Consider the following 27,585-nt stretch of genomic DNA (forward strand, 5'->3'; position numbering starts at 1 on the left):
AAGCAGGTTCGTTTCTCAAAGAACATCTCTTCTCTTTACCACATTTGAAGTATTCAGTCTTTTATTTTGAGTGTCTGATGAAAAATGCATGCTTTCATCTTTTAACTGTCAGTAATATTTGTTTTTTTATTTTTCTTGTCTAAATGTTCCTGGCTCTTTGTTTACTTTCCCTTCATTCTCTCCCCTTTCTTATGGCGCAGAGATGAAGATAGTTGGGTGTAAGTTTTGCTTTACTGTGTTCTGTCCATTTATTGCTTGCTGTTTTCCCATTTCTACACCATATTTTTTGTTGGATTTTTGAGGTTGATAAAGATAATCAACAATCTTGCAGGGAAAGTATGTGTCACAAAATGCTTACCTGAGAGGTTAAATCACCTCCTTCTGTACAGTTTCTTGCACATTTTGACCGAAACTATTCCTCTGAGCTATGCTCAGAGGGAGGTAAGCTGCCCTCAACCCACAGACTGTTCTGCTCCCAGGTAGGGGGTACTTCTGAAAGGGATTACCTAGGAGGATACTGTACAAGAGCAGGTTTGTGAATAGGCATCAAAATGGCAAATGCAGTTCAATGTTAGCAAATGAAAAATGATGCACATTGGGCAAAAAATCCTAACTTCAAGTATAAAGTATAAATGATGGGATATAAGCTAGCATTGACCGGCTAAGAAAGAAAACTTGGGATTGTGGCTCAATGAAAATTTCAACCCAGTGTGCAGCTGCTGTGAAAAAGGCAAATTCCATGTCAGGCATAATTAGGAAAGGAACTGAAAATAAAACTGCCAAGGTTATACTCCCCTTATACAAAACTATGGTGCAACCACACTTAAAATACTATGTACAGTTCTGGTCACTGCACCTAAAAAAGGATATTGTAGATTTGGAAAAAGTGCAGAAAAGGACAACTAAAATGATCAAGGGGCTGGAGCAACTCCCCTATGAGGAAAGATAACAACATCTGGGATTGTTTAGTTTGGAGAAAAGGTGAGTAAGGGCAGACATGATAGAAGTGTACAAAATTATGCATAGTGTGGAGAATGTGGATAGGGAGACATTTTTCGCCCTCTCTCAAAATACTAGAACCCAGGGTCATCCCATGAAGCTGGTGGGAGATTCAGGACAGATAAAAGGAAGTACTTCTTCACACAGTGCATAGTTAAACTATGGAATTCACTACCTCACGATGTAGTGATGGCCACCAATTTGGATGGCTTTAAAAGGGGATTGGACAAATTCCTGAAGGATAAGGCTGTCAGTGGCTAGTACTTCTGATGGCTCTGTGCTACCTCCAGTATCAGTGGCAGTATTTCTGTGTACACCAGTTGCTGGGGAACATGGGTGGGGTGGGGTGCTGTTACACACATGTCTTGCTTGTGGGTTTCCCGTGGGCAGCTGGTTGGTCTCTGTGTGAACAGAATGCTGGACTAGATGGACCCTTGGTGCATCTAATCCAATATCGTTCTTCTTACGTTCTTATGTTCTTATCCCTGGTCTCCCTGGTGTTAGATCTCTTCAACCTTCCACTCATTTTAGTTCAGTAACATACAGAGTATCTAGGTATGTAGAGAATCTTTGAGCTTGCAATATTAAAACAATCTAGACCATGTGTTGAGCTGATACTAAGTCTTTAAAAGTTACTAGGCTAAGACTGAGATACTTGCATATTGATATTGCATTATACATGGGACAGCAAGTCCCCAGGATGGGTGTTGTCTGGCCTCTCCCATCAAAGGGGCTGCTGGTGGAGTTTGTTTTGGAACTTTTACCCCATTAGGCCCAGGAGGGCCAGGGCTCAAAATCACATACAAAGCTGTGGTCCACTAATGAGATATGTGCCTGACTATGGGAAATCAACAATTTATTCAATAATTTATTCTTGAGCTGGAATTCACTAAATTTGTTGGGGACAGAGGGTACACAGAAACTTAATTTTCTAACACTTCCACTCAGCTCTATAAGATCTGGACAGTAAGACTCTTTATCTTCATGTGCTTCCCCTGCCTTGATATTTTTTTCTTTTTGGAAATGGTTTTTTATTCTCCTGGCATATTTGGCTTATGTGCTTATATGCTATGTGTTTGCTTGTTCGCTTAACCAGTTGTATTTTTGTTGTTTTAAAGATTTGGATGAATTTGTATCATCTGTATATACTAATGAAATTTATATTTTAAAAAAGAAAATTCTAACACTTCAAAGAAATGGATAAGCCATCAAAATAGGTAGAAGGTGATTGTTAAACACATTTGAGAAACACCTCTCAGCGTTCTCAAAGAAGTGATTTCCCAGACAAAACGAAGGCTGGCAGCGGGTGGGAATCCACATTCCACAGGACTTGTCATTGTAAATACTTGTTATGGAAAATGGCTGTTGTTTGGCTTAAGCCAGGAGTTTTAAATCACGGTATGTTTACATAAAGGCATGCATACTTCTCAGTTTCATGCTTATGTTTTTCAGAACATTAGGAACATTAAGTTGGAATTAACAAAACATAGCAATAGCAATACCTGGAAAGGTCACAACTTCATAGCAAGAAAAATATATTTGTAATTGAAGTTACAGGGGATGTTATTCCCTAGTTCTAGGTGTGTTGTTTCAGTGTTGAAAGAACACATAGTTTATACCACTCCTGAAGATGTTTGGAGGGTGCTGGTGGAAGAACTATATGAAGTGAATTTGTATTTAAACAAGTTAACTAAAGGAACTACATTTTTGTTGACAATGAATAAATAAGAAGAGGCTTAACTTTGTATTTTACTTAGTAGTTTACATGTTTAAAATGTAGAGATACTTAAATATAAAACTGTTATCAAAATGGAAACTATTTTCAGGGAAGTATATAGAATGATGAATTTCAGTTGCCATAGTCATGGCAGTAATATACACATCAAAGTTGATTTCAGATTTTAAATATTGTATTTATCAATGCAGAAGAAATAGTTACATTGTTTCCTGTCATAAGAATTCTGTTATTCTGCTGGCTTGACAGGGGCCTCTTGTTCAAGTGAGAATAAGATGAAAGAATGAAATTTTCAAGAATTAAAATGTCAACCTTCAAATTTGCATACAGTAATACTGTATGCAATAATACTGTAAAAGCTGATGCTCAAACAAATATATTCTGTCAGTTTTCTAATGTATTTATTTGAAAACAGCACTGTATTAATCCCTTCATATCCCTAGTCAGCAACTAATTTTAGGGAGGGGGCACTTTGAGTGCTAAGAGGAGGAAGTGGGATCAGTACTCACACTAACAACTAATATATCAAGTAACTATTCCTCTCTTTCCCATTTGTGCTATGTGCAAAAGCAAAGCAGTGGTGCTGATGAAAGAAAATACATGAGGAAAATACTTTTCCTCCTGTATCCCATGCCACCTCTCTACACCCATCTCCAATTCCTTTGAATTTTGTAGCTGGAAAATGAAACTGAGAAGGGGGGCGGGGGACACAAAAGTATAACAGATCTTTTTTTGACATAACTTTTTTCCTAGTCTGTGCCTAGAAAAGGAGGCTTCATTGCAGCTTGAGAAACACACAGGAGAATTCTTTGCCTTCTTAAAAGCCAGGCACTCACAGCAGACCTGTGTACATGAAACAAGGCCATGGCCCCCCTCTGGCATGCCCATTGTTCTCCAGTCTCGACCACTTCCTCTCCCTTGATATCACTTGCAAGATTGCGATTATGCTCCAGACTCCAGCCCTAGAAGGGTCACGAGGTAAATGCTTTCAGCAGCCTGTTAATTTTTACCTTCCTGCCTAAATCAGGAGGAAGAGAAATTGTTAGTCCAGTTTCCTCCAAACTAACTCGTTTGAAGCCATTCAACAGCCCATCTTAGTTTTGATGAGCCATTGGAGACAGGATTCTTGTCACTGTTTGAGTTTTGTTAATTATACTCAGCAACGGGGGATAATAAGCATCCGGTCAGCCCAATAGCTAGGACTCGTTGTCCCAAAGGAACCTCATTCTCACAGAAGTCCTGTGGACTTTCTGCCCCCTCCCCTCTTTAAGGCGCAGAAGAGGCGCCCCATTGCCTCCACCTTCATCAGACTCAAAACTACACAATCCATGAAGGACAGGTATTATAATCCCCTCCCCTTACTAACCTCTCCCTGGCAAGTCCATTAACTTGCCCTTCTTTCCTTTCTTGCCCTCACTTTACTGTGGAACCAGGCCAGCTTTTTGCTGCTCCTTTTCTATCTCTTCCCTGGGCTTATGTGGCTCCAGGAAGGTAAGCAGTTTGATGGTTACCTCTCTTCACTCCTAAATTCAGCTAGGTCCATTACCAGTTTCCTTACCCTCCCATGCTATTCTTCACATTCATCCTCCTCATCCATGGATTCTCAAGGTGGCTAGTTCGAGAAAAATAAACCACACTGCATGGTTAATGAGCCACCCTGCAGAAAACATGCTGCGTTCGGGTAACACAATAACCCACCCTGCAGAAAACGCACTGCATTCAGACAACACAATAACCCACAGTGGGTTAGCGTGTTGTGTGAACCCTGTCAGAATGAAACAGAGAGACAAGTATGTGAGCATTCTATGTCCATGGATTGGAAAGACAAGTGGGAGAGAGAGACAAGCATTTGGTTTGTTGTACACCTCTCTTCCTCTCCCCTGAAGGAAGAGAGGAGTGGAGTAAATTGGCAAGGGGGAGAGGAGATGGCTCCACTCTAGGGGCTCATTTGGGCCTGTCAGCACCCAGCTGCGACACCCTTGATTAGATCCATTGTTGTTGTTGTTGTTCAGCTCTCACATTGTTGTTGTTGTAGTCCAGCTCTCACAGCCATACGTTGCTACTGGGAAAACCATAGCTTTGATTATACGGACCTTTATCAACAAGGTGATCACTATGCTGCTTCTCACTATGCTGTCTAGGTTTACCATAGCTTTCTTCCCAAGGAGCAAGCGTCTTTTAATTTCATGGCTACAGTCACCGTCTGCGGTGATCTTGGAGCCCAAGAAAGTAAAATCTGTCATTTCTTCCCCTTCTATATGCCAGGAAGTGATGGGGCCAGATGCCATGACTTTAGTTTTTTGTATGTTGAGTTTCAAACCAGCTTTTGCACTCTCCACTTCCACCCTCAACAAGAAGCTCTTTAGATCCTCTTCACTTTCTGCCATTAGGGTGGTATCGTCTGCGTATCTGAGGTTGTTGATAATTCTCCCGGCAATCTTAATTCCGACCTGTGATTCATCCAACCTGGCGTTTCTCATGATGTACTCTGCATATAAGTTAAATAAGCAAGGTGACAATATACAGCCTTGTCGTATTCCTTTCCCAATTTTGAACCAATCGGTTATTCCATGTCCGGTTCTTACTGTTGCTTCTTGACCCTCGTACAGGTTTCTCAGGAGACAGGTAAGGTGGTCTGGTACTCCCATCTCTTTAAGAATTTGCCACAGTTTGTTGTGATCCACACAATCAAAGGCTTTAGCGTAGTCAATGAAGCAGAAATAGATGTTTTTCTGGACTTCTCTTGCTTTCTCCATGATCCAGCGAATGTTGGCAATTTGATCTCTAGTTCCTCTGCCTAGATCCATTGTGCCTACAATGAAAAAAAGATAATGGTCACCAGGGGTTAAAGCCATGTGAGTTTTCCTTAGAGATTCTTTACTTTTATACTACATAATGCTAGAAAGCTACTGTAATACATACACAGAATTATAGGATAAAAATAGCTATGCCTCTTTAGCCTTTGTAAATGCAGTGAACACTTTTCATGCTTTAGTTTTCCATCAGAATAAGGAAAAGATTTGGCTGCAGAGCCTGTAAGCTTTAGCAGTTGTTCAAACAGAAGTGACATGGAGAGTGAAAACTAGTATAATAAAACCTTCACAACATACTTCTTTAATCCCACAGGAACTGGGTGTGTGTGGAACTGCAGCAGAAAAGCAGCTGGTAGGGGAAGGGTCCACCACCACCACTCCATGGTGCTTCTCTGCTGCAAATTTTCCCCTCCTGAATTTGCCTATTTCCCCTCCTGAATTTGTAAGTAACATAGTTCTTCTTTGTGGTCTCTGTACATCACACAGATGGGCTTTGCACCTGCACGGAGCCTCAATTCGGGAAAAACTTCTATACCTAAGGTGTTTTAGGCAGGAACCCTCTCCACCATCCACTGCGCATGTCCCTAAGGATTCCCGCCTGTTCCCTAAGGGTTCCTGCCTATTCCCTCAGTTTTCTTTTGACCGCCATAGCAGCAGCCTTGTAGAGAAACTTCTCATTCGATCAGTTTGTCTGAGTGTTGTATTTGGCATTTTATTCTCTCTTATTGTTTGATTTTTCTTTCCTTTCATCATTTTTTCTCTCTCATTGTTGGAATTTTGTTTCTTTTATTTACCACGATCTTCTGATCGCCTGTGAGGGCATATGGCCCTCAGGGTCCCCTTTAGCGTGCAGTGCAGGAGTAAGCTACCTCTGTCAGATGGCCACTCCTTATGCCTATTTTGCCTAGGAGAAGGGCATGTATTAGAAGCATGCCCAAAGCCAAGCCTTCTCTAAACAAGCAAGGCGTAATCGCTAAGATAAGCTAAAGGCAGTACTTTGGCAAAAGGCACTTGAAGCAGTTGACAGCAAAGATTCCGCTATGTCAAAATAGGCTTCAGGTCCATCATCATCGTCAGCTCAACTGACGGAGGCAAGACCCACTTCCAAGACTCCACAGATAGAGTGCAATTCTCCTCAGCGCCCTGTTCAGGATGCTCCCAGCACACCTGACTTGCCACCGACACCTCGTCAGTCTTTGGCCATTACCTTAGCCAAAAAAACTGACAAGGAAGGCTAAGAGTTCTAAGCAGACCAGTATGGGAGGGACTGAGCCCAAGAAGAAGAAGAGGAAACCCTCTAAGAACTCTTCTGAGGAAGATCAGGATTGACCAAATGTATCTGAGCCTGTTGTAAGAGCCTTGGAGCGACGAGGGCTCCCTCACAACTGTCTGAATCAGCCTTCTGATTATCAGATTTGACAGCTGTAAGCTCCTCATGTTCAAGCCCTGCTGGTTTCTCCACAACCGTCTTCAACACTGGAGTTGGACACTCATCTGTTGCTTCAACATCAGAAGGTGAGATATGAGATCCCTCATCAGCACCTCCTCCTGCCTTTACTCGGTGGAGACCGTCTGTTTGGGACAGATGACATGGGTCACCAGACTAATTACTTTCAATGTCTTCTGCCCATGGATATCTGCCTCCCTATTACTACCCTTGGGATCGAGCTCATTCTCCACCAGGATGGGATTATCAGTCAGATTGGGACTTCTACGGTGCCCATGATAGGTACTGGGACAGACAGCACTTGGCCCCCTATCAGGATCAACATTATCTGCACTGGGAGTATCCAGAAGAGGAACGCTATTATCAGCGACCATCAGAGACAATATCAGTACCACCTGACAATGAGGGTACACATCCAAAGTGTTGGATCGGGTTAATAGCTGCCCAGGAGGCACTAGACTCCCTATTTGACTGCTGGGGCACACCAGCAGTAGATCTGTTTGCTACTAAGAACAATGCTGTGTGCAGGAGGTTTTGCAGCTGTGCGGGCTATGGCCTGGGCTCGATGGGAGATGCTTTCACTCTGCAATGGACAGGGGAGTTGCTTTACATGTTTCCATCGATCCCGTTGATAACATGGGTAGTAGAGAAAATAACCTCGGACAAAACACGGTGCATGCTAATCACCCCATGGTGGCCCAGGCAGCCTTGCTTTGTCCCATTGCTGCGGTTGTCCCAGAGACACCATTTCAGGCTCCCAGTGATTCCATCACTCATCACCCAGCACCACAGATGGGTGTATCACCCAGATCTAGCCATGCTGCAGTTGACCACATGGAAGATAGGATAGTCATGATGGGGTCCTACCAGCTGGATTGCAGAGAGTGTTTGATGCTGCGAGGAAACTGGCAACATACGCATCTTATTCTGGGAAGTGGAAGTCTTTCTCTGCATTTGCAAACAACAGGAACTTTGACCCCTCAAATGTGATATTCATCAAATTTTGTTATTTTTACTTGTCAGGTTTGACAAAGGTCTCCATTAATCATCGCTTCATGCTTATCTAGTAGCAATTTTTGCTTTTCACCCTCCTGTTATGGGATTTTCTGTTTTTTTCACACCCGTTAGCAAATAAGTTTTTCAAGTTTGGAACTTAGCTTCTCTAATTCGCTCCTCTGTACCAACATGGAGCCTGTCGGTAGTGTCAAAAGTTTTGTCCTTGAAACCTTTTGAACCAATGACAACAACAGATTTACGCCTATTATCATAGAAAGTGGCATTCATGGTGGCAATCACATTGGCCAGGAGGGCTAGTGAGTTGTGTTCTCTCTGTGTGGATACTCCTTACCTGCTTTTTCATAAGGACAAGGTAGTCTTGCATCCTGACATAGCATTTATACCAAAAGTGGTGTCTGAGTTCCACCGTAATCAAGATATCGTCCTGCCAGTTTTTTCTCATCACTGGCTAGTTCTCTGGAAGTGGTGTTGGATGTTAGGAGAGCCTTGGCATTTTATAAATCTAGGATGGAGTCATTCTGTAAGTCTTCTCGCTTGTTTGTGTGTTATGCTGGACACTGCAAGGGATTGCTGCTTTCCTCTCAGCGTTTTTCAACATGAGTTGGTAACACCATAACATTGCCATATCAGATTGCTGGGTTGGATCTGTCTGCACTGGTTCGTGGACACTCAACCAGGGCGGTTGCCACTTCGACTGCTTTTGACAGAGGGAAAGGTCTACCAAAGCTCTGCCAAGGAGTGACTTGGTCTACCCCATCCACATTTATCCAGCACTATTGATTGGATGTCAGATCTAGAGCGGATGCAACATTCAGACGTGCAGTGCTCTCCTTGATACTTACCTAGGGCACCGACCTACCTCTGGTAAGTCAGCTCACTAGTTGCCCATACGTGTGATGCACAGAGACTACCTGTAACTCTAGTTCTTCAAGTGGTCGTCTGTGCATTCACACAACCCACCCGCCATCCCCACTTCGGTGTCAGTGTTGTTTTTCAGCGGGTGCTGTAATTGTTTTTCTCTCAGTTCAGAGGCTGCTTTGTCGATCTTGAGAACTGAAGCAGTAGGCAGGAACCCTTAGGAACATGCACAGTGGACTGTGGGGAGGGTTCCCACCTAAAATGCCTTAGGTATAGAAGTTTTTCCACTATTGGGCGGTATAGAAATAAAATAAATAAAAAAATAAAAAAAATTTCCTGAATTGAGGCTCCGCGCAGGCGCAGCGCTCATATATGTGAATGCACAGATGAGAACTCGAAGAACCACAGTTACAGGTAAGCCACCTGTCTTTTCTTCCTGAGAGAGGCCCATATGGAGCTTCCTTTTATCCATCTCACCATAAGCCAATTGCTTGTATTCAATAAATGCCTGTCTTGAGTAGGTAAGATCATGGCCACATTTATAGTGATAAATGGAAGGGGAAGAGACCAGGAAATGTATAGATTTTGTCAAGCTTAGTTACTGGGACAAAGAAGCCTGAAAATGTTTATAATCCAAAAAGAATATCAGAAATTTCTGTGAAGATTTTTTAAAAAATGACTTGTGTGATGAGCTCCACCTAGAGTTTGCTGGATGCCTGTTTTGTGCATACTTCTGAGAATGAGCACTAGGAGCTTTTGCTTGAAAATTTTAAGATGGGGAAAAGGCTGGGCAGGGGAGAATGAGTTAAGAGTGCAGGGAGAATAACTGAGGGAACTGTAGGTGGCCTTAGCTTCAGCTCAGGATGAAAGAAGGCCTTGAAATATCTCCCAGTAGCAGAAGAGCCAAGAAGATATCTAAGTGAAGGTTTCCTGTGTCTGTTTACTCTCTAGAAGTAATCTACCTGAAAAACAGTTTGAATCTGTGAGAGCAGGTGACAAGACCTATGGAGCCGTCTCTCCTCCAGCTCACTTTTTAAAAACATTTAAATATTTGCTGATCTTTGTTTCCTGAGGTTGTTCTTGGATTTTGAGAACAGTGATTTGTATAGTGTTTCTAATTAAATTGTTGTAGCCTACCTTCATCTCATACGTTAGTGTGGACTCTAAATAAAGCCAGCTCCCAAGATTCTGTCGCACTCTAGTGTTGTCACTGGTGTTGTCATTACTTGGGACTATCCAAGTAGGAGCAGGCTTGATTTTCAATTGTTCACGTTTTAAGTTGTGTGATATAAACTAAGGGCACAATCCTGTTGGTTGTGCCCTCAATGATTGGAAGCCCCCAGCCCCCAAACTCAGAGGCTTCCGCTCATCCAATATAAGGTGGGAGGAGTGGCAGAGGCAATCTTCACCTCCCCATCCCCCCACCCTGCAATTTTTGCTACACTGACTTTTTTGTCCATCTAGCAAGGGCGCTTTGGAAGGGGAGGGAAGGAGGCTAGAAGAGACTCAGGATAGCTCATATCCTGGCCTCTCCAATCTCCTCCTCTCTCTGCCCACCGAAATGCCCCCATTTCCCCCCTCTCTTAAGGCTGCTTTGCCGACCGCAGAGGGCAACTTATGCAGTTCTTTCTGTGCTGGCTGTGAGGGGGCAGAGGAGGGGGGGACAGATCTCCAACTCCCCCATCCGAGGTCAGAGTGCTGTCTCTGACTTTGGAGCAGGGAATCCCCAGTACCCTATGGCTCCTCAGACAGTGTCTAGGGGCCACAGGATTGCTCCTTCCATGAGTATTTGGGCATCTGTTGTGAGGGTAAAACCTGCCCTCCTACATAACTTCATCCTCACTGATTGGGCTCCCACAGGATCATCCTGTAAAGCCCTTGCACTTTACATGCGTTCCCTCCACCTGCTCATCATCCATTATAATGATAAACATTTTGCTGACAATACATTAGACTCAGAGAGGCAGGCAATGAGGATCAGGCAGCAGCAGCAGGAGTAATCAAGGTAACCAGCAAGACATCAAACACAGTAAATCAGTCAGGTATGTTACACAGTCCAAAAGGTTGGCAAACAGAGCATCAACCACAGGGCACAATTCAGGAGTCAAGGTACATGGCAGAGGCTGGATGGACCAAGTTGTTCCAACACTGGCTGGGGTTCTAGTGAAGGCTTTTAAGCCCAAAGTCAGCTGGACCACCCAGAGCTCAGCTGCAATAATCAGAGCTCCCTTTCCAGAGCCTACTCCTGAGGAGTCCCTTTCTCCTGAGGAGACCTTCTCTGGAGGCAAGAACTCCTTCACACAGGAGCCCTACTAGCTTGTTGCTTGAGTCGACGACACTCCTGGGGATCAGGGGGTGGCTCAGCCTCTGCCTCAGAGGCAGAGAACCTTTCTCTTGACAAGAATGGCCCTACAACCACCTCCCCTGAGGCCTCAGGCTCCTGTGGGTCTGGTGGCACCCCCTGGTCTGGGATACCATGGGCTTCTGGGGCCTCTAGCTCCTCCTTTAAGGAGGACTGCTCCAGAGGGGGCATGACAACAATGTCTGTTCCTTACTGGCCTTAATTGCCACAAGCACATCTAAGCCTTATTAGCTTCACTACTAAAATAGAGAACTTGGTTTAATTCCAAATCTCCTGTTTTCTAGAATAGTTGTAGTTCTAGCGAATAGATTTTTGACATTCTTGAATAGATGACTTGATAGGTATAACTGAGGTATAACTGAGACTTGGTGGGATGACTCTCATGACTAGAATACAGCAATTGAAGGATATAACTTGTTCAAAAAGAACAGGAGGAACAGAAAGGGAGGTGGGGTTGCACTGTATGTGAAAAATACATATCTCTGCACAGAAATACAGGAGGATGAGCTTGGTAGCCCCATCGAGAGCATCTGGATCAAAAGAAATGGAGCAAAGAATAAAAGGAACCTGGTGGTCAGAGTCTACCACCGGCCACCCAACCAAGGAGAAGACGAGGATGAAACTTTTGAAAAGCAAATAGCCAATGTTTCAAGGAAGTATGATGTAGTAGTAATGGGGGACTTCAATTTCCCCGATATTTGTTGGGAGACAAATTCTGCAAAACATGGCCCCTCCAGGAAATTCCTGACTTGTGTGGTGGATAACTTCCTCCTACAGAAAGTAGAGGAAGGAACTAGAGGATCAGCTATCCTTGACTTGATCCTAACCAACAGAGATGACTTAGTGGATAAAGTAGCAGTTACAGGAACTCTGGGGGAAAGCGACCATGTTGTACTTGAGTTCTTGGTTCTAAGGGAAGCAAAAGCCGAGTGTAGTCAAACGCGTACCCTGGATTTTAGGGAAGCTGATTTTAATAAACTCAGAACAATGATCAGTAAGGTCCCATGGCAAGCGACGCTAACGAGAAAAGGAGTCCAAGATGGGTGGGAGCTTTTAATAAAGGAAATTCTCAAGGCACAATCACAAACAATTCCAACAAGAAGAAAAGGTGGAAGACAACAGAAGAAGCCAATGTGGCTTCACAAAAAGCTTAGGGATGACCTGAAAACAAAAAAGGACACATATAGGAAGTGGAAAGAAGGCCAAGTAACAAAGGAAGAGTACAGGCAGGTAGCACAGAATTGCAGGAAGGTTAAAGCTGAGAACGAGCTGAGGTTAGCGAGGGATGCTGAAAACAACAAAAAAGGCTTTCTTCAGCTATGTGCATAGTAAAAGGCAGAGGAAAGAAATGGTGGTTCAGCTATTAAATCAGGGTGGCAAAACGATAACAGATGACAAGGAAAAGGCAGAGGTGCTCAATTCCTACTTTGGCTCTATCTTCTCCCAAAAGAGGGTCTATGACCCCCCTGGCAAAGGCGAAGTGCAGGCTGAAGGGGCAGGATTGCAGCTTGAGATCGATAGGCATATGGTCAAGGAACACCTAATTACTTGGAATGAGTTCAAATCTCCAGGGCCAGATGAACTGCATCCTAGAGTAATAAAGGAACTGGCAGAAGAACTCTCAGAAACGCTGTCTATTCTCTTTGAGAAATCATGAAGGACGGGGGAAGTGCCAGATGATTGGAGGAGGGCTAATGTTGTCCCTATCTTCAAAAAGGGTAAAAAGGAGGAACCTGGGATCTACAGATCAGGCAGTCTGACATCAATCCCTGGGAAAATTCTGGAGCAGATAATAAAGGAATCCATCTGGAAGCAGCTTGAAAACAATGCCATGATTACTCGAAGCCAACATGGATTTGTCAAAAACAAGTCCTGCCAGACAAATCTGATCTCATTTTTTGATCAAGTAACCTCCCTTATAGACCGTGGGAATGCTGTAGGCATCATATACTTCGGCTTCAGCAAAGCTTTCGACACAGTGCCCCATGATATCCTGATGAGCAAATTAGCTCAAAGTGGGCTAGATGAAACAACGATCCGGTGGATCCACCGTTGGTTACAGAATCGGACTCAAAGAGTGCTTATCAATGGGACCTTCTCAAACTGGGGAGAGGTAAGAGTGGGGTACCGCAGGGCTCAGTCCTGGGTAGGGGTGGACGAAAGTCCCTTACCTGTCGTCGAAGGACGTTCGCGGTGGGGGGGAGGCGCTTCGCTGCTCCCCCCACGAAGTTCAGGCCGGGGGGGAGGCTTCCCGCCTCACCCCTGCCGAAATTCAGGCCGGGGGGGAGGCTTCCCGCCTCGCCCCTGCCGAAATTCAGGCCGGGGGGGAGGCTTCCCGCCTCGCCCCAGCCGAAATTCAGGCTGGGGAGGAGGCTTCCCGCCTCGCCCAGCCGCGAACGCGAAAGTTTTTTTTTTAAAAAAAAAACACCCCCTGATAGGTTACATGATGATTGACGTAGCCTATCACGGCTGACTTTGCAAATCTAGCCGTGATAGGCTATGTGAATCGTCACGTAACCTATCAGGGGGCGTGTTTTTTTTTTCTTTGATTGCAATGGCGGCGGCGGCAGCCGGTCGAAAGACCGGCTGCCGCTCCCGCCCCGCTCGAACACCCGCCAAACCGCCGGCCGGACCCGCCACCGGGAGGGACATTCGGTGAAGGTAAGTCCCATCCCGGGAGGGGGGCGGGGGGCAGGGGGGTTCGGAGGATTTCTCCCCGAAACTTGTTTGGGGGGCCGAACATGTTAGCGCTCGGCCCCCCGAAGTTTCGGGGAGAAATTCTCCGCCATCTCTAGTCCTGGGCACAGTGCTCTTCAACATTTTTATTAATGACTTGGAGGAGGAGGTGCAGGGAATGCTGATCAAATTTGCAGATGACACCAAATTGGGCGGGATAGCTAATACTTTGGAAGACAGAAACAAAATTCAAAGTGATCTGGATAGACTGGAGCGCTGGGCAGAAAACAACAGAATGACATTTAATAGGGATAAATGCCAAGTTCTGCACCTAGGAAAAAGAAACCAAATGCACAGTTACAAGATGGGGGATATGTGGCTCAACAACACTACAAGCGAGAAGAATCTTGGAATTGTTGTCGATCACAAGCTGAATATGAGCTAACAATGTGATGTGGCTGCAAAAAAGGCAAATGTTCTTTTGGGCTGCATTAATAGAAGCATAGCTTCCAAATCCCGGGAAGTACTAGTTCCCCTCTACTCAGCACTGGTTAGGCCTCATCTGGAGTACTGTGTCCAGTTCTGGGCACCACACTTTAAGAAGGATACGGACAAACTGGAGAGGGTTCAGAGGAGAGCAACAAAGATGATCCGGGGACTGGAAACCAAGCCCTATGAAGAGAGACTGAAAGAACTGGGCATGTTTAGCCTTGAGAAGAGAAGACTGAGGTGAGATATGATAGCACTCTTCAAGTACTTGAAAGGTTGTCACAGAGAAGAAAGCCAGGATCTCTTCTTGATCATCCCAGAGTGCAGGACACAGAATAATGGGCTCAAGTGACAGGAAGCCAGATTCCGGCTGAACATCAGAAAAAACTTCCTGACTGTTAGAGCAATACGACAATGGAACCAATTACCTAGGGAGGTGGTGGGCTATCCCACACCGGAGGCGTTCAAGACGAGGCTGGACAGCCATCTGTCAGGGATGCTCTGACTTGGATTCCTGCATTGAGCAGGGGGTTGGACTCGATGGCCTTGTAGGCCCCTTCCAGCCCTACTATTCTATGATTCTATGAGATACATTTGTTTTCATTTGTTCTATGAGATACCACTTGTTTTCTAAATGGCCATTACATCTGTATTAATAGTAGCAATATCATGACATTTTTGTAACTAATTTGTGCTGAACCCTAGTGCTTTTCAGTTTAAGTAATTTTGACTATTATGCATTATGTGCAAACCAGGTCAGTGTTGTCAAGCTATTTTACCTTTGTAAAATATGCTGGAATGTATATGTGCTATATTGAACTAGAATACAGTACATTTGCTGCCTGTCATTGAAGCTACATCTTGGTTAAGTTGAACTCCTAAAAAGACAGAGCCATCCAGCAACATGCAACTAATAGAGCAATCCTAAGTAGGGTTGTGGGGGGAAATGCAGCCACTTCCAAAGCCCTCTCAGGTTACATCGGCCAAGTCGGGGGGGGGGGTGCGGGGGGACTTTGTTGGGATTTTCAGCTTGGTGAATTTTTCAAAAATTCCTCCCCATTGAAAGCAATGGGGGAGGGAATTAGCTACACCAGCTCCAGACTGGTGTAACTGAGGGGCCCAATCTCAGCTCTTCTTGGGGAACAGAGGGGATTTGACCCCAGCAGAGCTTTCAGCAGATGTAAATGGGCTTCTGGGGAAGATACCGTCTCTGCTGGGGGAGTGAGACCCCTGCCCCATCCTAATTTCTTCTGGATGGCTGGCTGAGGGGGTTAGGATTGCTTTGCCAATTTTTATGGGCTAAATATATTTTTTTTTAGTAATTAACACTTCAAATGTGTAAGCAAATGCTTCATACCTTTCTGATGGATTGGGTAAAGGCTATGATCTAGGTATTTCCTTTCAAACAGTGAAACTGATTAAAATCTATAATCTAACTTGTTGTGGATTATTGAATATTTATTAATGATGGCAAGGAAAGGTAGATAAGTTGTCTAACAGTACTATCCTGTGCATGTTTACTTAGAAGTTAGTTCCACTGTATTTAAGATTGCAGCCACTCTTTACCAATTCTCCTTGGAATTAAAAAAAATCCTGTTGGCAAACCTTAGCATTTGTAAGCTCTTAGCTGTGACATGCTTTAGGCCAGAGACTTAAAATGGGCCTATACAGGGGGAGTGAGAGTAGCGGAGCAAAATTCTAATTCAGAATTAACATTTCTTAGCAAAATATAATTCTGAGTATACTTATTACTAATAAAGAGGGTTTTAACAAAACAAAATAACCATAGAATCGGTGAATACATTCTAAAAACAAATACTGCTTTATGTTTCTAGTCAATAAACATATTTAAATTCTTCAGTTGTTCCTAGGAGTGAAGTATAAAAATTACTTCCAAGTAGGGCTAGTAAAAACCATCCCATTTTTTCATGGTGAAATTATTTTTTCAGTAATTATTTCAATTGACTGGGGACTGACAGAATGCTACATTCTGCAGTTAGCTACTGTTTTTCTTCAATATAGTAATTTCTTTGCCTTGAAAAATGGGTGAGAATTCCCACTTTCTTAAGGCCGGTACAAAATCTGCAAGCTACTCTGAAATTCAGTTTGAAGCTTGTTGATTTTTCATTCATTTTTGAGTTGACATTTGTATTATAGACAGGTATACGATAAAAAAAACTTGCTTTTGAGAAAGTACTAAAACACTGTTTTTCTGTTCAAGATGATGTTTGGATTCATTGGGTATCAGAACAGATAACTATATTATAGAAGCCTTCCCCAACCTGGTGCCCTCCAGATGTTGTGGACTTCAACTCCCATCATCCTGAGCCAGCATGGTCAACGGTCAGGTATCCTGGAAGTTTTTGTCCAAAACATCTGGAGGGCACCAGGTTGGGTGGACTGCTACAGATCCTTCCTTGCCAGGCTATTCAGGGGCTGAATCCTGTTAGCCATGATATCCCCATTAACCATGCACCTGGGACAGAGAGGGTCCAACCCTCCAGGTTAAAGAATCCTCCCAGTAATAATGCAGACTCCATGTAAGGCATTTTGTGCTAAGAGGGATATTATCCAGGTCAGAAGCTTGGCGCTGCTGTCTAAGCACAGTTCCTTGGGGAGTACTACCGAGCAGGCCAGCTGTTTGTAGCCTGCACATATTTTATGGGGGGTGGAGGCTGCTAAAAATCAGAGCATTGGCTGTATGTCTCCCACTGGTTGCTACTCGGCCATTGCTGTTCAAGTACAGTTGCCATGAGTGTCTTGACCATTAATTTCTTAGCCAGTTAAATTTTGCAAAGCAATATGAAAATCTTATCCCTTCCCTCCCTTTTGTTTCATAAGTGATCCCTCAATTCAGACTTCATACGGCATTACTAACAGCCATCTGATTTAATGCACTGGTGTTAAAATGTTCATTTTTATTAACTATTTATTTTATTCGTGGAATGAGTTGGATTCCCATCAAAATTGTAAACAAAACATCACTAGCCTTCACAGAGGTATCACATCTTCTTTGTCTTTTAAATATATATATATTTCTCTCTCTCTCTTTAGGTGATATACGCAATGACTTGTACCTGACTTTGGAGAAAGGGGACTTTGAGAGAGGTGGGAAAAGTGTACAGAAGAACATTGAAGTGACTATGTATGTGCTTTATGCAGACGGAGAGATTCTAAAGGTAAATAGTTATACTTTCTATTAAATGTAGCACAAAGTTAGTTCTGTTAATTGTTTTGATTAATTGTTAATTGCCTATTGTTAATTGATTTTTAAATTAAAAAAAATAATGTACACATTAAGGGAGCAATCCTATGGCCACTAGACAGCGGCTAGACGGCCATAGGATATGTTGTTTTTTGGGAACTGACCTCAGAGCCCACGTTCTGAGGTTGGTTCCTGGAGACCCAACCTCCCCCCACTTCCGCGCTGCCTTGGAGGCAGAGCAGAACAGCCCCGTCCTCCACGCTCGCAAAAGGAGTGTGGAGCAGCTGGAAAGGGGCGTCGCTGGGGCGTTCTGGGGCAGGGAGAGCGTAACTGCCTGTACGACACATCCACAACCTATGTGTCGTACAGCAGCCTCCTTCCCGGTCCACAGTTAGAAAGCTGGCTGTCTAGCTGAAAAAACAGGGCAGGAGAAACGTGGAGGGAACAATCCCCTCTGTGCTTCTCCTGCCTTGCTTTGGATAGGCGGTTGCCTCCAAGTTTGGAGGTGGCCGCCTATCTAGATAGGATTTCTCCCTAAGGGATTGAATTACTTAATTCTGTTTAGATCTTTAGATTAAATTATTACAGTGGTTGCTTTTATGAATCTGTGAAGTGATAAATGCAAAACCTAATTTCTCAGTTAGGAAAATCTCTCATTCCACAGATGTATTCTGATTAAAGGTTCTTTAACTGCTGACCAAACCTGCTCCATTTGTTTTCAATGCAAGAACATCCAGCACTAGTACTTCTTCTGGGATGGGCTACTGAATTTATTATTATATCTTAGCCCCATCCTTCTTCCAAGGAGCTCAGGGCAACATATATGGTCCTTCCCCCCATTTTATCCTCGGGTCACTCAAGGAGCTTCATGGCTGAGTGTGGATTTGCCTATTGTTTTGACTGCTGGAAGATGCCCAATTGTTTTAATAGCTGCGTTGTTTTTTTTGCAGGCGTTCTGCTTTTAGGAAGTTATATTTGCTTTAACTTACTATTTTTAGCCCTCATAAGCTTTTTTAAAGGAAAGATGGCATATAAAATAAAAATGACTAAATACTTCACAAATCATCTTTTGTTTTCAGATCCTCGATTTTAGCTCTGTTTTTCATCATGTAGGGTATCTTTTGGACAGTCTTTTTTCCCCCTTCATTCTAGCATAGTCTAGAATGGATCTGCTTGGACTACTGTTTTCTGCTGATTTTCCACTATTCCTCATGGTGATTTGTCAATATGAGAAATATTTTGTATTACCGTTAGTACCACAGACCTCCATTCTTCCTAGTGAAGGTTCTGAAACTTTTCAAAAGCTCCTTTGAAGAGAATGGAATGTCAAAAGATTGTTCACTCTCTTCTCAAAAAAGCTTCTTTCTGGCAAAATTTGTATCCAACAGATAAAATGAATGTAGAATCAGAATCAAGTGATCTCTATCATGTTTGGCCATTTATTTCACACCTCCTCAAAATGGCTCAAAGAAAAAAAATTAAAACAAGGGGAAATACTGTAATTAGATTAGTTAAAATTTCTGGTGAGTCAAAGTGTTTCTGACCTTTTGAAACCTGTGAATTATTAACTGAGCAATATTTATCTTATTGCTTCCCCATACTGCCCCACTGAGTGGATGTAATGTTACGATGTTTCTTATGTCTTAGGCAGATAAATGAGAGTGTCAATTAATTTAGTAAGTAAATGTGTTTGGCCATAAGCTATAAGAATACTCAAATATCAATATAAAATAAAATCTAAGTAGAGCATTTTTGTAGTTACATCATATATATTTGTTTGGTTCATAGAATCAATATGGATAACTTTGGACAAAAACATTATTTGATAAACAGGATACAGGATATCAAAATCTCTACTATTATTGTTTTAATGTTCAATGTACCACATGCTTAGAAGAAGAAAACAGCTTTGGCCTACATCCTCCACTGTCAAGGCATATAAATTCCTCTTTTCATATATTGCTTTTGGCCAATAGAAATACAATGTTTCGGTGATTTGACCAAAGAGCAGTGCTGCAAGAAGCTTTCTAGAGCTGTGTTTACTCTCTTATATACTGGGCAACTCCACAAATAGTGGGGTAATCGTACACCATCCCAACAGATACAAAATCTTAAATTGAATGGGACATCCTTACGCTAACCATCTAAGATGACAAATGGTATCTGTTGGAACTGTAACAGGGTCAGATTCCACCTGATAGACCAAATTATCAATTTTACTTTTGGGAGCAAACATAGATTGATCTGCAGTAGCATCTCTTTGAGTCTATCTTTGAACATTCTTTTAGCCACTGCAAACTGACTACCAATAAAATAGGTTGTGAGAAGCGTATGTTTGTAGAAGGTGATCAATCTTATATGGCCAGAAGATTTCCCTCAGTATACTGATAGAACTCTGCTTCTGGTAGCAAAAGTTTGGATAATCTTTTTGCTTGCACTGAGAGAATTATAGACCGGTAAGTAAAAATATAAGAACGGGTTCTTATAATTGTAGAAAGCATGCCACTTTCAGATTAAAGGAGAACTGAAGTTCAGAGGGACACCCAAAAGGATTCTCTTATTCTGCTCCCTTTCTAGTTCAGTGAGGTCAGAGTAACCCCCAAGCTTCTATCCCATGCTCATGAATTTAAGAGTAGGAAAAAATAACCTTCTCATATTATTTCTCCAGATATGAACTTCCAGATTACAGTATGATTTAGTTTACTGAACATTGTGACTGTTAAATCAATTTATACATGATTTGCACAAAGATAGGCCCTCAATCTGCACTAAGCTTAAAATAAATTGTTCTGCTCTTCTTTTAATAGAAAGTATTCAATATTAACAGAAGCCAGAGCATGACACAGGGTTCATGTTTTGGGGACAATATAAACTTGTAACACAGTTTGTATTGTGTTACCAAACGAGTACCATGATTCCATCCCGTATATATAGTCCCATGAATTATGAAAGAAATGTTCTTTCTCATTCTGAAATTGCATTTTCTACCTTTCTGAAATTACACTAAAAGCCCTCACTGGGGCTTAAAAAAAAAAAAAAGCATGCCTGCCCCATACCATTCTATTTTTGTTTAACATTGCATCCAGCCTGAAGAACAGTCCTACAAAGCTTGCTGATATTTTGTAACTTTGGGGGTGGTTTTAATAAAGGAATTATCGTGTCAGTGTTTTGACTCTTTTTTAAAAATTCTAATGGTCCCACCTGAGCCAGACTGTAGAAGGGCCTTCTCTGTTTTGAAAAACTGAAGGATTGATTGGTGTCCTTTGGTATCTTTTAGTTCCCTTTATTTAGCCCTGGGACTGGAGAGTAGAAGGGAAGCATCCTCTGGCTTCTGCCATCAGCCAGGGGAGCATGGGCCACTGGGAGGCTCACACCCTGCTTCCCAGGAATAACACAAAGCCAAGGGGGAGACCAACCTGGCCCATTTATTGGTCAGAGGAGGAGCAGTAGCAGGGAGCTTGCTTCCCCCTCCCTGCCAGAAAGAACGCTCTGCTCCAACTGGCAGTTGTTTGTTTTATTTACAGCATTTTTCCCTCGCTCTTCAGCTGAAAAAGGCTCCCAGAGCAGCTTACAGATATTAAGACAGCCTCTGCCCTCAAGCTTACAATCTAAAAAACATGACATAAAAGGAAACAGGATTGGGAGGTAGGGCGGAGAAGTAAAACAGGCACTAGTTCTGTGTTTCAAAGTTCTTATAGGTGTTATTTCAGGCAGGGAAGGATTCTTTCAGGGTGTTATTTCAGTTGGCTTGAGTTGCAGAAGTTAGGGAAAAGAACCATCTGGCCCCATCCATCAGCCAAGGGAACAAAAGCCACCAATTGCTACTCAAGCAAGAACACCAGCAAAAAAAGATCAGTCTGGCCTGAAGTGCACTTAAATGCCTGTTTATATGCATTATAGGTCACCACCTGGTTCTGGCTTTGAAAAACTGATCTCCCTCCTCTTCCCTCCACTTTTCTTCCCTTGTGTCTTATTTTTTTAGTTTATAAGCCCCGCGGCCTGCGTCTTTTTATTGACGTGAGTCAGTTTGGGAGACAATAATTGTCTGAAAAATGGGATAAAAATGCAGTTTGGAAGACAAGGAACTCTAGCACTGATCATTCTTGAGAGGGCATGTCACATAGGGAAGCACAAATCTCTGTGTCTTGCGAAGTCCTAGTTTGACTGCACGAGCTCATCTCTCTGTTCTAGAGAAGGGCCTGGGTCAGCAACTCACTGTTCAGAATGTTGCTTGTTCTGCTCTAAGACTGCTTCTGATTGGCTCCAGCAAATCTCACAAGTTCTGGACAATAACTAAATAAATACAGGGGAATACCATTCCATAAATATCCCCAAGCATTAAATATAATTTTGCCTCATTCTTGCCTCCCCCCTCATAGGGTTAGAAGAAATAACTGCCTGTTAATTATGTGGTGTGATATCTCCACCTGAATAGGTTTGGCAACCAGGCATAATCCTGAATCTATCCCTGCTTTTTGATAAGCAGGTATCTGCTGGGGTCAGGAGAGGGTTTTAACAGCCTCATTAACTGTGAAGGCTCTGCTGCTTTGTGGGCATGGAGACTTTCTCAAGCTGAGATATGCCTCTGTGACTTCCAAGCTTGACTATCATAACGAGCTCTATGTGGGCTGCCCTTAAGATGACCCAGAAGCTTCAGCTGGTACAAAATGCTGCTGCAGACTTCTTAATGAACATTGGGAAGTGCAAGAATATTTAAATAGTTTTATGACACTTGCACTTGGCTTCTGAGCCCAATTCAAGGTAAGGTGCTGGTTGACCTTGAAAACCCTTGAGGGCCTGGGACCCACAAATTAGTAGATTGACTCTCCCCATTTCAATCCCCATGCTACCTGTGTTTTTCATACTGTGCTCTACCTTGAATGCCATCATTCTGTGGGGCAGGGCTGTGAGAGATAGCATCTTTATAGCAATTGCCCCAAGGCTGTAGAATGCTCCCCCCTAAAACATGAGAGGTTATTCTTCCATGTCTGTTCTTAGGAACAGTTGCAAGATCTTATTATTTCAATTGGCAATTGTTATATCAGGTTTATGGTTTGGGGGAGAGCTGGGGATTGAGGCTGTGTTTTAGTTTGGCTAATGGGTTGGTTTTAATACAATGTTTACTGTTTTTATTAAACTTAGTTTTATGGTAGATGTGTTAAGTTATAAGCTGCTTTCACGGTATGGAAAGGTAACCTATACATCTTTTAAATATGTGTATGCTTACAGACTTGACTTACATCTGTTACTTCGCTGTGATCTCTCTCCCTTCTGCCTATTTTGGAATGCTTTATCCTGGCATCCATTTGATTTCTTCTTCTGGTGTAATTGAATGCCTGATGAAAACTCACCTCTTCACTCTATCTTTGACTATACTGCACCCTTATTATTTCCTACCTCTGCCCTTCCTTTGGGCCTAATAAGACTGTAAGTCTGAAGGCAGACCCTGTGTCATAGAATCATAGAATAGTAGGGTAGGAAGGGGCCTACAAGGCCATTGAGTCCAACCTCCTGCTCAATGCAGGAATCCAAGTCAGAGCATCCCTGACAAATGGCTGTCCAGCCCCGTCTTGAAGGCCTCCAGTGTGGGAGAGCCCACCACCTCCCCAGGTAATTGGTTCCATTGTCGTATTGCTCTTACAGTCAGGAAGTTTTCCTGATGTTCAGCCGGAATCTGGCTCCCTGTCACTTGAGCCCATGATTCTGTGTCCTGCACTCTGGGATGATCAAGAAGAGATCCTGGCCTTCTTCTCTGTGACAACCTTTCAAGTACTTGAAGAGTGCTATCATATCTCCCCTCAGTCTTCTCTTCTCAAGGCTAAACATGCCCAGTTCTTTCAGTCTCTCTTCATAGGGCTTGGTTTCCAGTCCCCTGATCATCTTTGTTGCCCTCCTCTGAATCCTCTCCAGTTTGTCTGCATCCTTCTTAAAGTGTGGTGCCCAGAACTGGACACAGTACTCCAGATGAGGCCTAACCAGTGCTGAGTAGAGGGGAACTAGTACTTCCCGGGATTTGGAAGCTATGCTTCTATTAATGCAGCCCAAAAGAGCATTGGCCTTTTTTGCAGCCACATCACATGGTTGGCTCATATTCAGCTTGTGATCGACAACAATTCCAAGATCCTTCTCGCTTGTAGTGTGGTTGAGCCACATATCCCCCATCTTGTAACTGTGCATTTGGTTTCTTTTTCCTAGGTGCAGAACTTGGCATTTATCCCTATTAAATGTCATTCTGTTGTTTTCTGCCCAGCACTCCAGTCTATCCAGATCACTTTGAATTTTGTTTCTGTCTTCCAAAGTATTAGCTATCCCGCCCAATTTGGTGTCATCTGCAAATGTGATCAGCATTCCCTGCACCTCCTCCTCCAAGTCATTAATAAAACTGTTGAAGAGCACTGGGCCCAGGACTGAGCCCTGCGGTACCCCGCTCGTTACCTCTCCCCAGTTTGAGAAGGTCCCATTGATAAGCACTCTTTGAGTCCGATTCTGTAGCCAACTGTGGATCCACTGGATCATTGTTTCATCTAGCCCACTTTGAGCTAGTTTGCTCATCAGGATATCATGGAGCACTTTGTCGAAAGCTTTGCTGAAGTCGAGGTATATGATGTCCACAGCATTCCCACGGTCTACAAGGGAGGTTACTTGATCAAAAAATGAGATCAGATTTGTCTGGCAGGACTTGTTTTTGACAAATCCATGTTGGCTTCGAGTAATCATGGCATTGTTGTCAAGGTGCTTCCAGATGGATTCCTTTATCATCTGCTCCAGAATTTTCCCAAGGATTGATGTCAGACTGCCTGGTCTGTAGTTCCCAGGTTCCTCCTTTTTACCCTTTTTGAAGATAGGGACAACGTTAGCCCTCCTCCAGTCATCTGGCACTTCCCCCGTCCTCCATGATTTCTCAGAGAATAGACAGTGGTTCTGAGAGTTCTTCTGCCAGTTCCTTTATTACTATAGGATGCAGTTCATCTGGCCCTGGAGATTTGAACTCATTCCAAGTAATTAGGTGTTCCTTGACCATATGCCTATCAATCTCAAGCTGCAATCCTGCCCCTTCAGCCTGCACTTCGCCTTTGCCAGGGGGGTCATAGACCCTCTTTTGGGAGAAGACTGAGCCAAAGTAGGAATTGAGCACCTCTGCCTTGTCTTTGTCATCTGTTATCATTTTGCCATCCTTATTTAATAGCTGAACCACCATTTCTTTCCTCTGCCTTTTACTATGCACGTAGCTGAAGAAAGCCTTTTTGTTGTTTTTAGCATCCCTTGCTAACCTCAGCTCATTCTCAGCTTTAGCCTTCCTGATGCCATCCCTGCAATTCTGTGCTATCTGCCTGTACTCTTCCTTTGTTACTTGGCCTTCTTTCCACTTCCTATATGTGTCCTTTTTTGTTTTCAGGTCATCCCTAAGCTTTTTGTGAAGCCACATTGGCTGCTTCTGTTGTCTTCCACCTTTTCTTCTTGTTGGAATTGTTTATGATTGTGCCTTGAGAATTTCCTTTTTTAAAAGCTCCCAACCATCTTGGACTCCTTTTCTCGTTAGCTTCGCTTGCCATGGGACCTTACTGATCATTGTTCTGAGTTTATTAAAATCAGCATTCCTAAAATCCAGGGTACGCGTTTGACTACACTCGGCTTTTGCTTCCCTTAGAACCAAGAACTCAAGTACAACATGGTCACTTTCCCCCAGAGTTCCTGTAACTGCTACTTTATCCACTAAGTCATCTCTGTTGGTTAGGATCAAGTCAAGGATAGCCGATCCTCTAGTTCCTTCCTCTACTTTCTGTAGGAGGAAGTTATCCACCACACAAGTCAGGAATTTCCTGGAGGGGCCATGTTTTGCAGAATTTGTCTCCCAACAAATATCGGGGAAATTGAAGTCCCCCATTACTACTACATCATGCTTCCTTAAAACATTGGCTATTTGCTTTTCAAAAGTTTAATCCTTGACTTCTCCTTGATTGGGTGGCCGGTAGTAGACTCCGACCACCAGGTTCCTTTTATTCTTTGCTCCATTTATTTCAACCCAGATGCTCTCGATGGGGCTACCAAGCTCCTCCTCCTGTATTTCTGTGCAGAAGTATGTATTTTTCACATACAGTGCAACCCCACCTCCCTTTCTGTTCCTCCCGTTCTTTTTGAACAAGTTATATCCTTCAATTGCTGTATTCCAGTCATGAGAGTCATCCCACCAAGTCTCAGTTATTCCTATCAGGTCATAATTTCCCTCTTGTATTAAGAGTTCAAGTTCGTTCTGTTTGTTTCCCATACTCTGGGCATTAGTATATGGACCTCGAAGACCATGTGCTTCATGGTCTGGCTTTCTTCCTACATGTGTCTGAAGACTATTATTGGGCGCTATCAGAGCTGTTCTCCATTGCAGTGCATGCGCCTACGTCCATTGTTACCCCCAACATTACATCTCCCTTCCCCGTAGGATTCAGTTTAAAGCCCTCCTGATGAAGTTCTTCATGCTGTGGCCAAACACATTCTTCCCATCCTTTGTGAGGTGCAACCCGTCCCTAGCCAACAGCCCATCTTCCAGGAAGTATAGCCCGTGGTCCCAGAATCCAAATCTCTCTCGTCGGCACCACCTTCGTAGCCAGTCATTCACCCGGAGTATTTTTCGTTCCCTTTCTATCCCTCTTCTAACTACTGGAAGGGTGGATGAGAAAACTATCTGGGCCCCAAAGTTCTTGAGATTCCTTCCCAAAGCTTCAACGTCTGACGTGATCTCTTCGTAGCTCCTTTACTTTGTTTTACATACAGTGCCAAATTTATGTTATAATTATAATAGCAGCAGTATTAAATTGGGATGGGCCTATACATATCCAACTTGGAGACTCCAGGATCTATATAAGAATATGCTAATATAACATTACCAGAGATCTGCCAAACCAATTTTCCTCATTTTTGTTTTAAACTGAAGCTTGAACAGTGCAGACATGCAGAAAATTTTGAAACTGCAAAAAAATTCCAAGCTTGAGCTTTAATAGCAAAAAGGTATGTTTCTTGGCTCTGTATAGTATACGAATATGTGGATACCTCCTGGGTGGCAATTGGTCCTCAGATCACTGATTCCTGGCATCCTTTGGGTTCTAAAGGAAGAGACTGGGGCTGTGATGCCTTCCTTTCCCTGGGCTCACTCCTCAGGCCGATCTGGGGTTGCTTGGGGGCCTGGACCAGGCAGCCCCTGTGGCAGAGCTCTCGGATAAGTGCTAGGCTAGCTTAAGCCAGCCCAGCCCCACCATGGGGGGGGAGCAGGGGGCTGGACTACAACTCCTATGTTCCCCCAGCCAGTTGTAGTCCAGCCCCTCTGGAGCCTCCCACCCCCCAGTGTACCTGGTGCTCCCAGTCTTTGACCAGGACTGGATCGCAATTCAAAGTAATTCATTAATAGCACTCCCCCAGGCATCTCTACTCAGAAGGAAGCTGTATTGAGTCCAGTGGATCTTACTCCCAGGTAAAGGAGTCAAGGGTGGCAGCCTCAGGGCATGATCCGAGGCATATTGAGGCAGAAAAAGTTCCCTGTGTGGCTCACTGGGGGAGGCTGGGAGGTGCAGGACTTTCTCCTGTTTAAACATGCCTTGGATCATGCCCTGAATGGATCCAGCAGGAGTTCTTCCTCTTCCAAGGGAGAACCTTCCCAGGACAGGACAGGACACATTCACAACGGTAGAACAGGACATGTGATAGCTGAAATCTGTGGTGCAAGCACAGCTCTCTCCCTTGGCAGGTGGTGGTGATTTTGTTGGCCTAGTAAAAGTATTACAGCAGCATCGATTTGGGGACTTTTTCTTAAGGTCCACATGGCTACCTTGTTTATTTATTTATTTGTGTGTGTGTGTGCGCGCGCGTGCGCGTGATGGGAGTTAACAGACAATGGCCCACACAGAAAAGTAAACAAGCAGCAAAAGCGCCAAAAGAAGCTGGGGACTTTATAGAGCCATGGCACTGCCTTAAGTATGGAAATTTAGAACAGGCAAG

General features: G+C 43.5%; 1 protein-coding gene across 1 annotated transcript in view; it reads left to right on the plus strand.

Moving 5' to 3' along the window:
• The window catches only part of DOCK3 (dedicator of cytokinesis 3), a 454,424-nt gene that overhangs the window by 210,359 nt on the left and 216,480 nt on the right, over positions 1-27,585 (plus strand). Inside the window, exon 15 of the mRNA XM_084829818.1 lies at positions 17,451-17,575. Coding sequence (XP_084685944.1) covers positions 17,451-17,575 — 125 coding nt within the window. The remainder of the gene's footprint in view (positions 1-17,450; positions 17,576-27,585) is intronic.

The sequence above is a fragment of the Heloderma suspectum genome, chromosome 2 (assembly GCF_057233095.1).
Source record: "Heloderma suspectum isolate Gila_16-S chromosome 2, 16-S_ref, whole genome shotgun sequence".
NCBI classification, from domain to species: Eukaryota; Metazoa; Chordata; class Lepidosauria; order Squamata; family Helodermatidae; genus Heloderma; species Heloderma suspectum.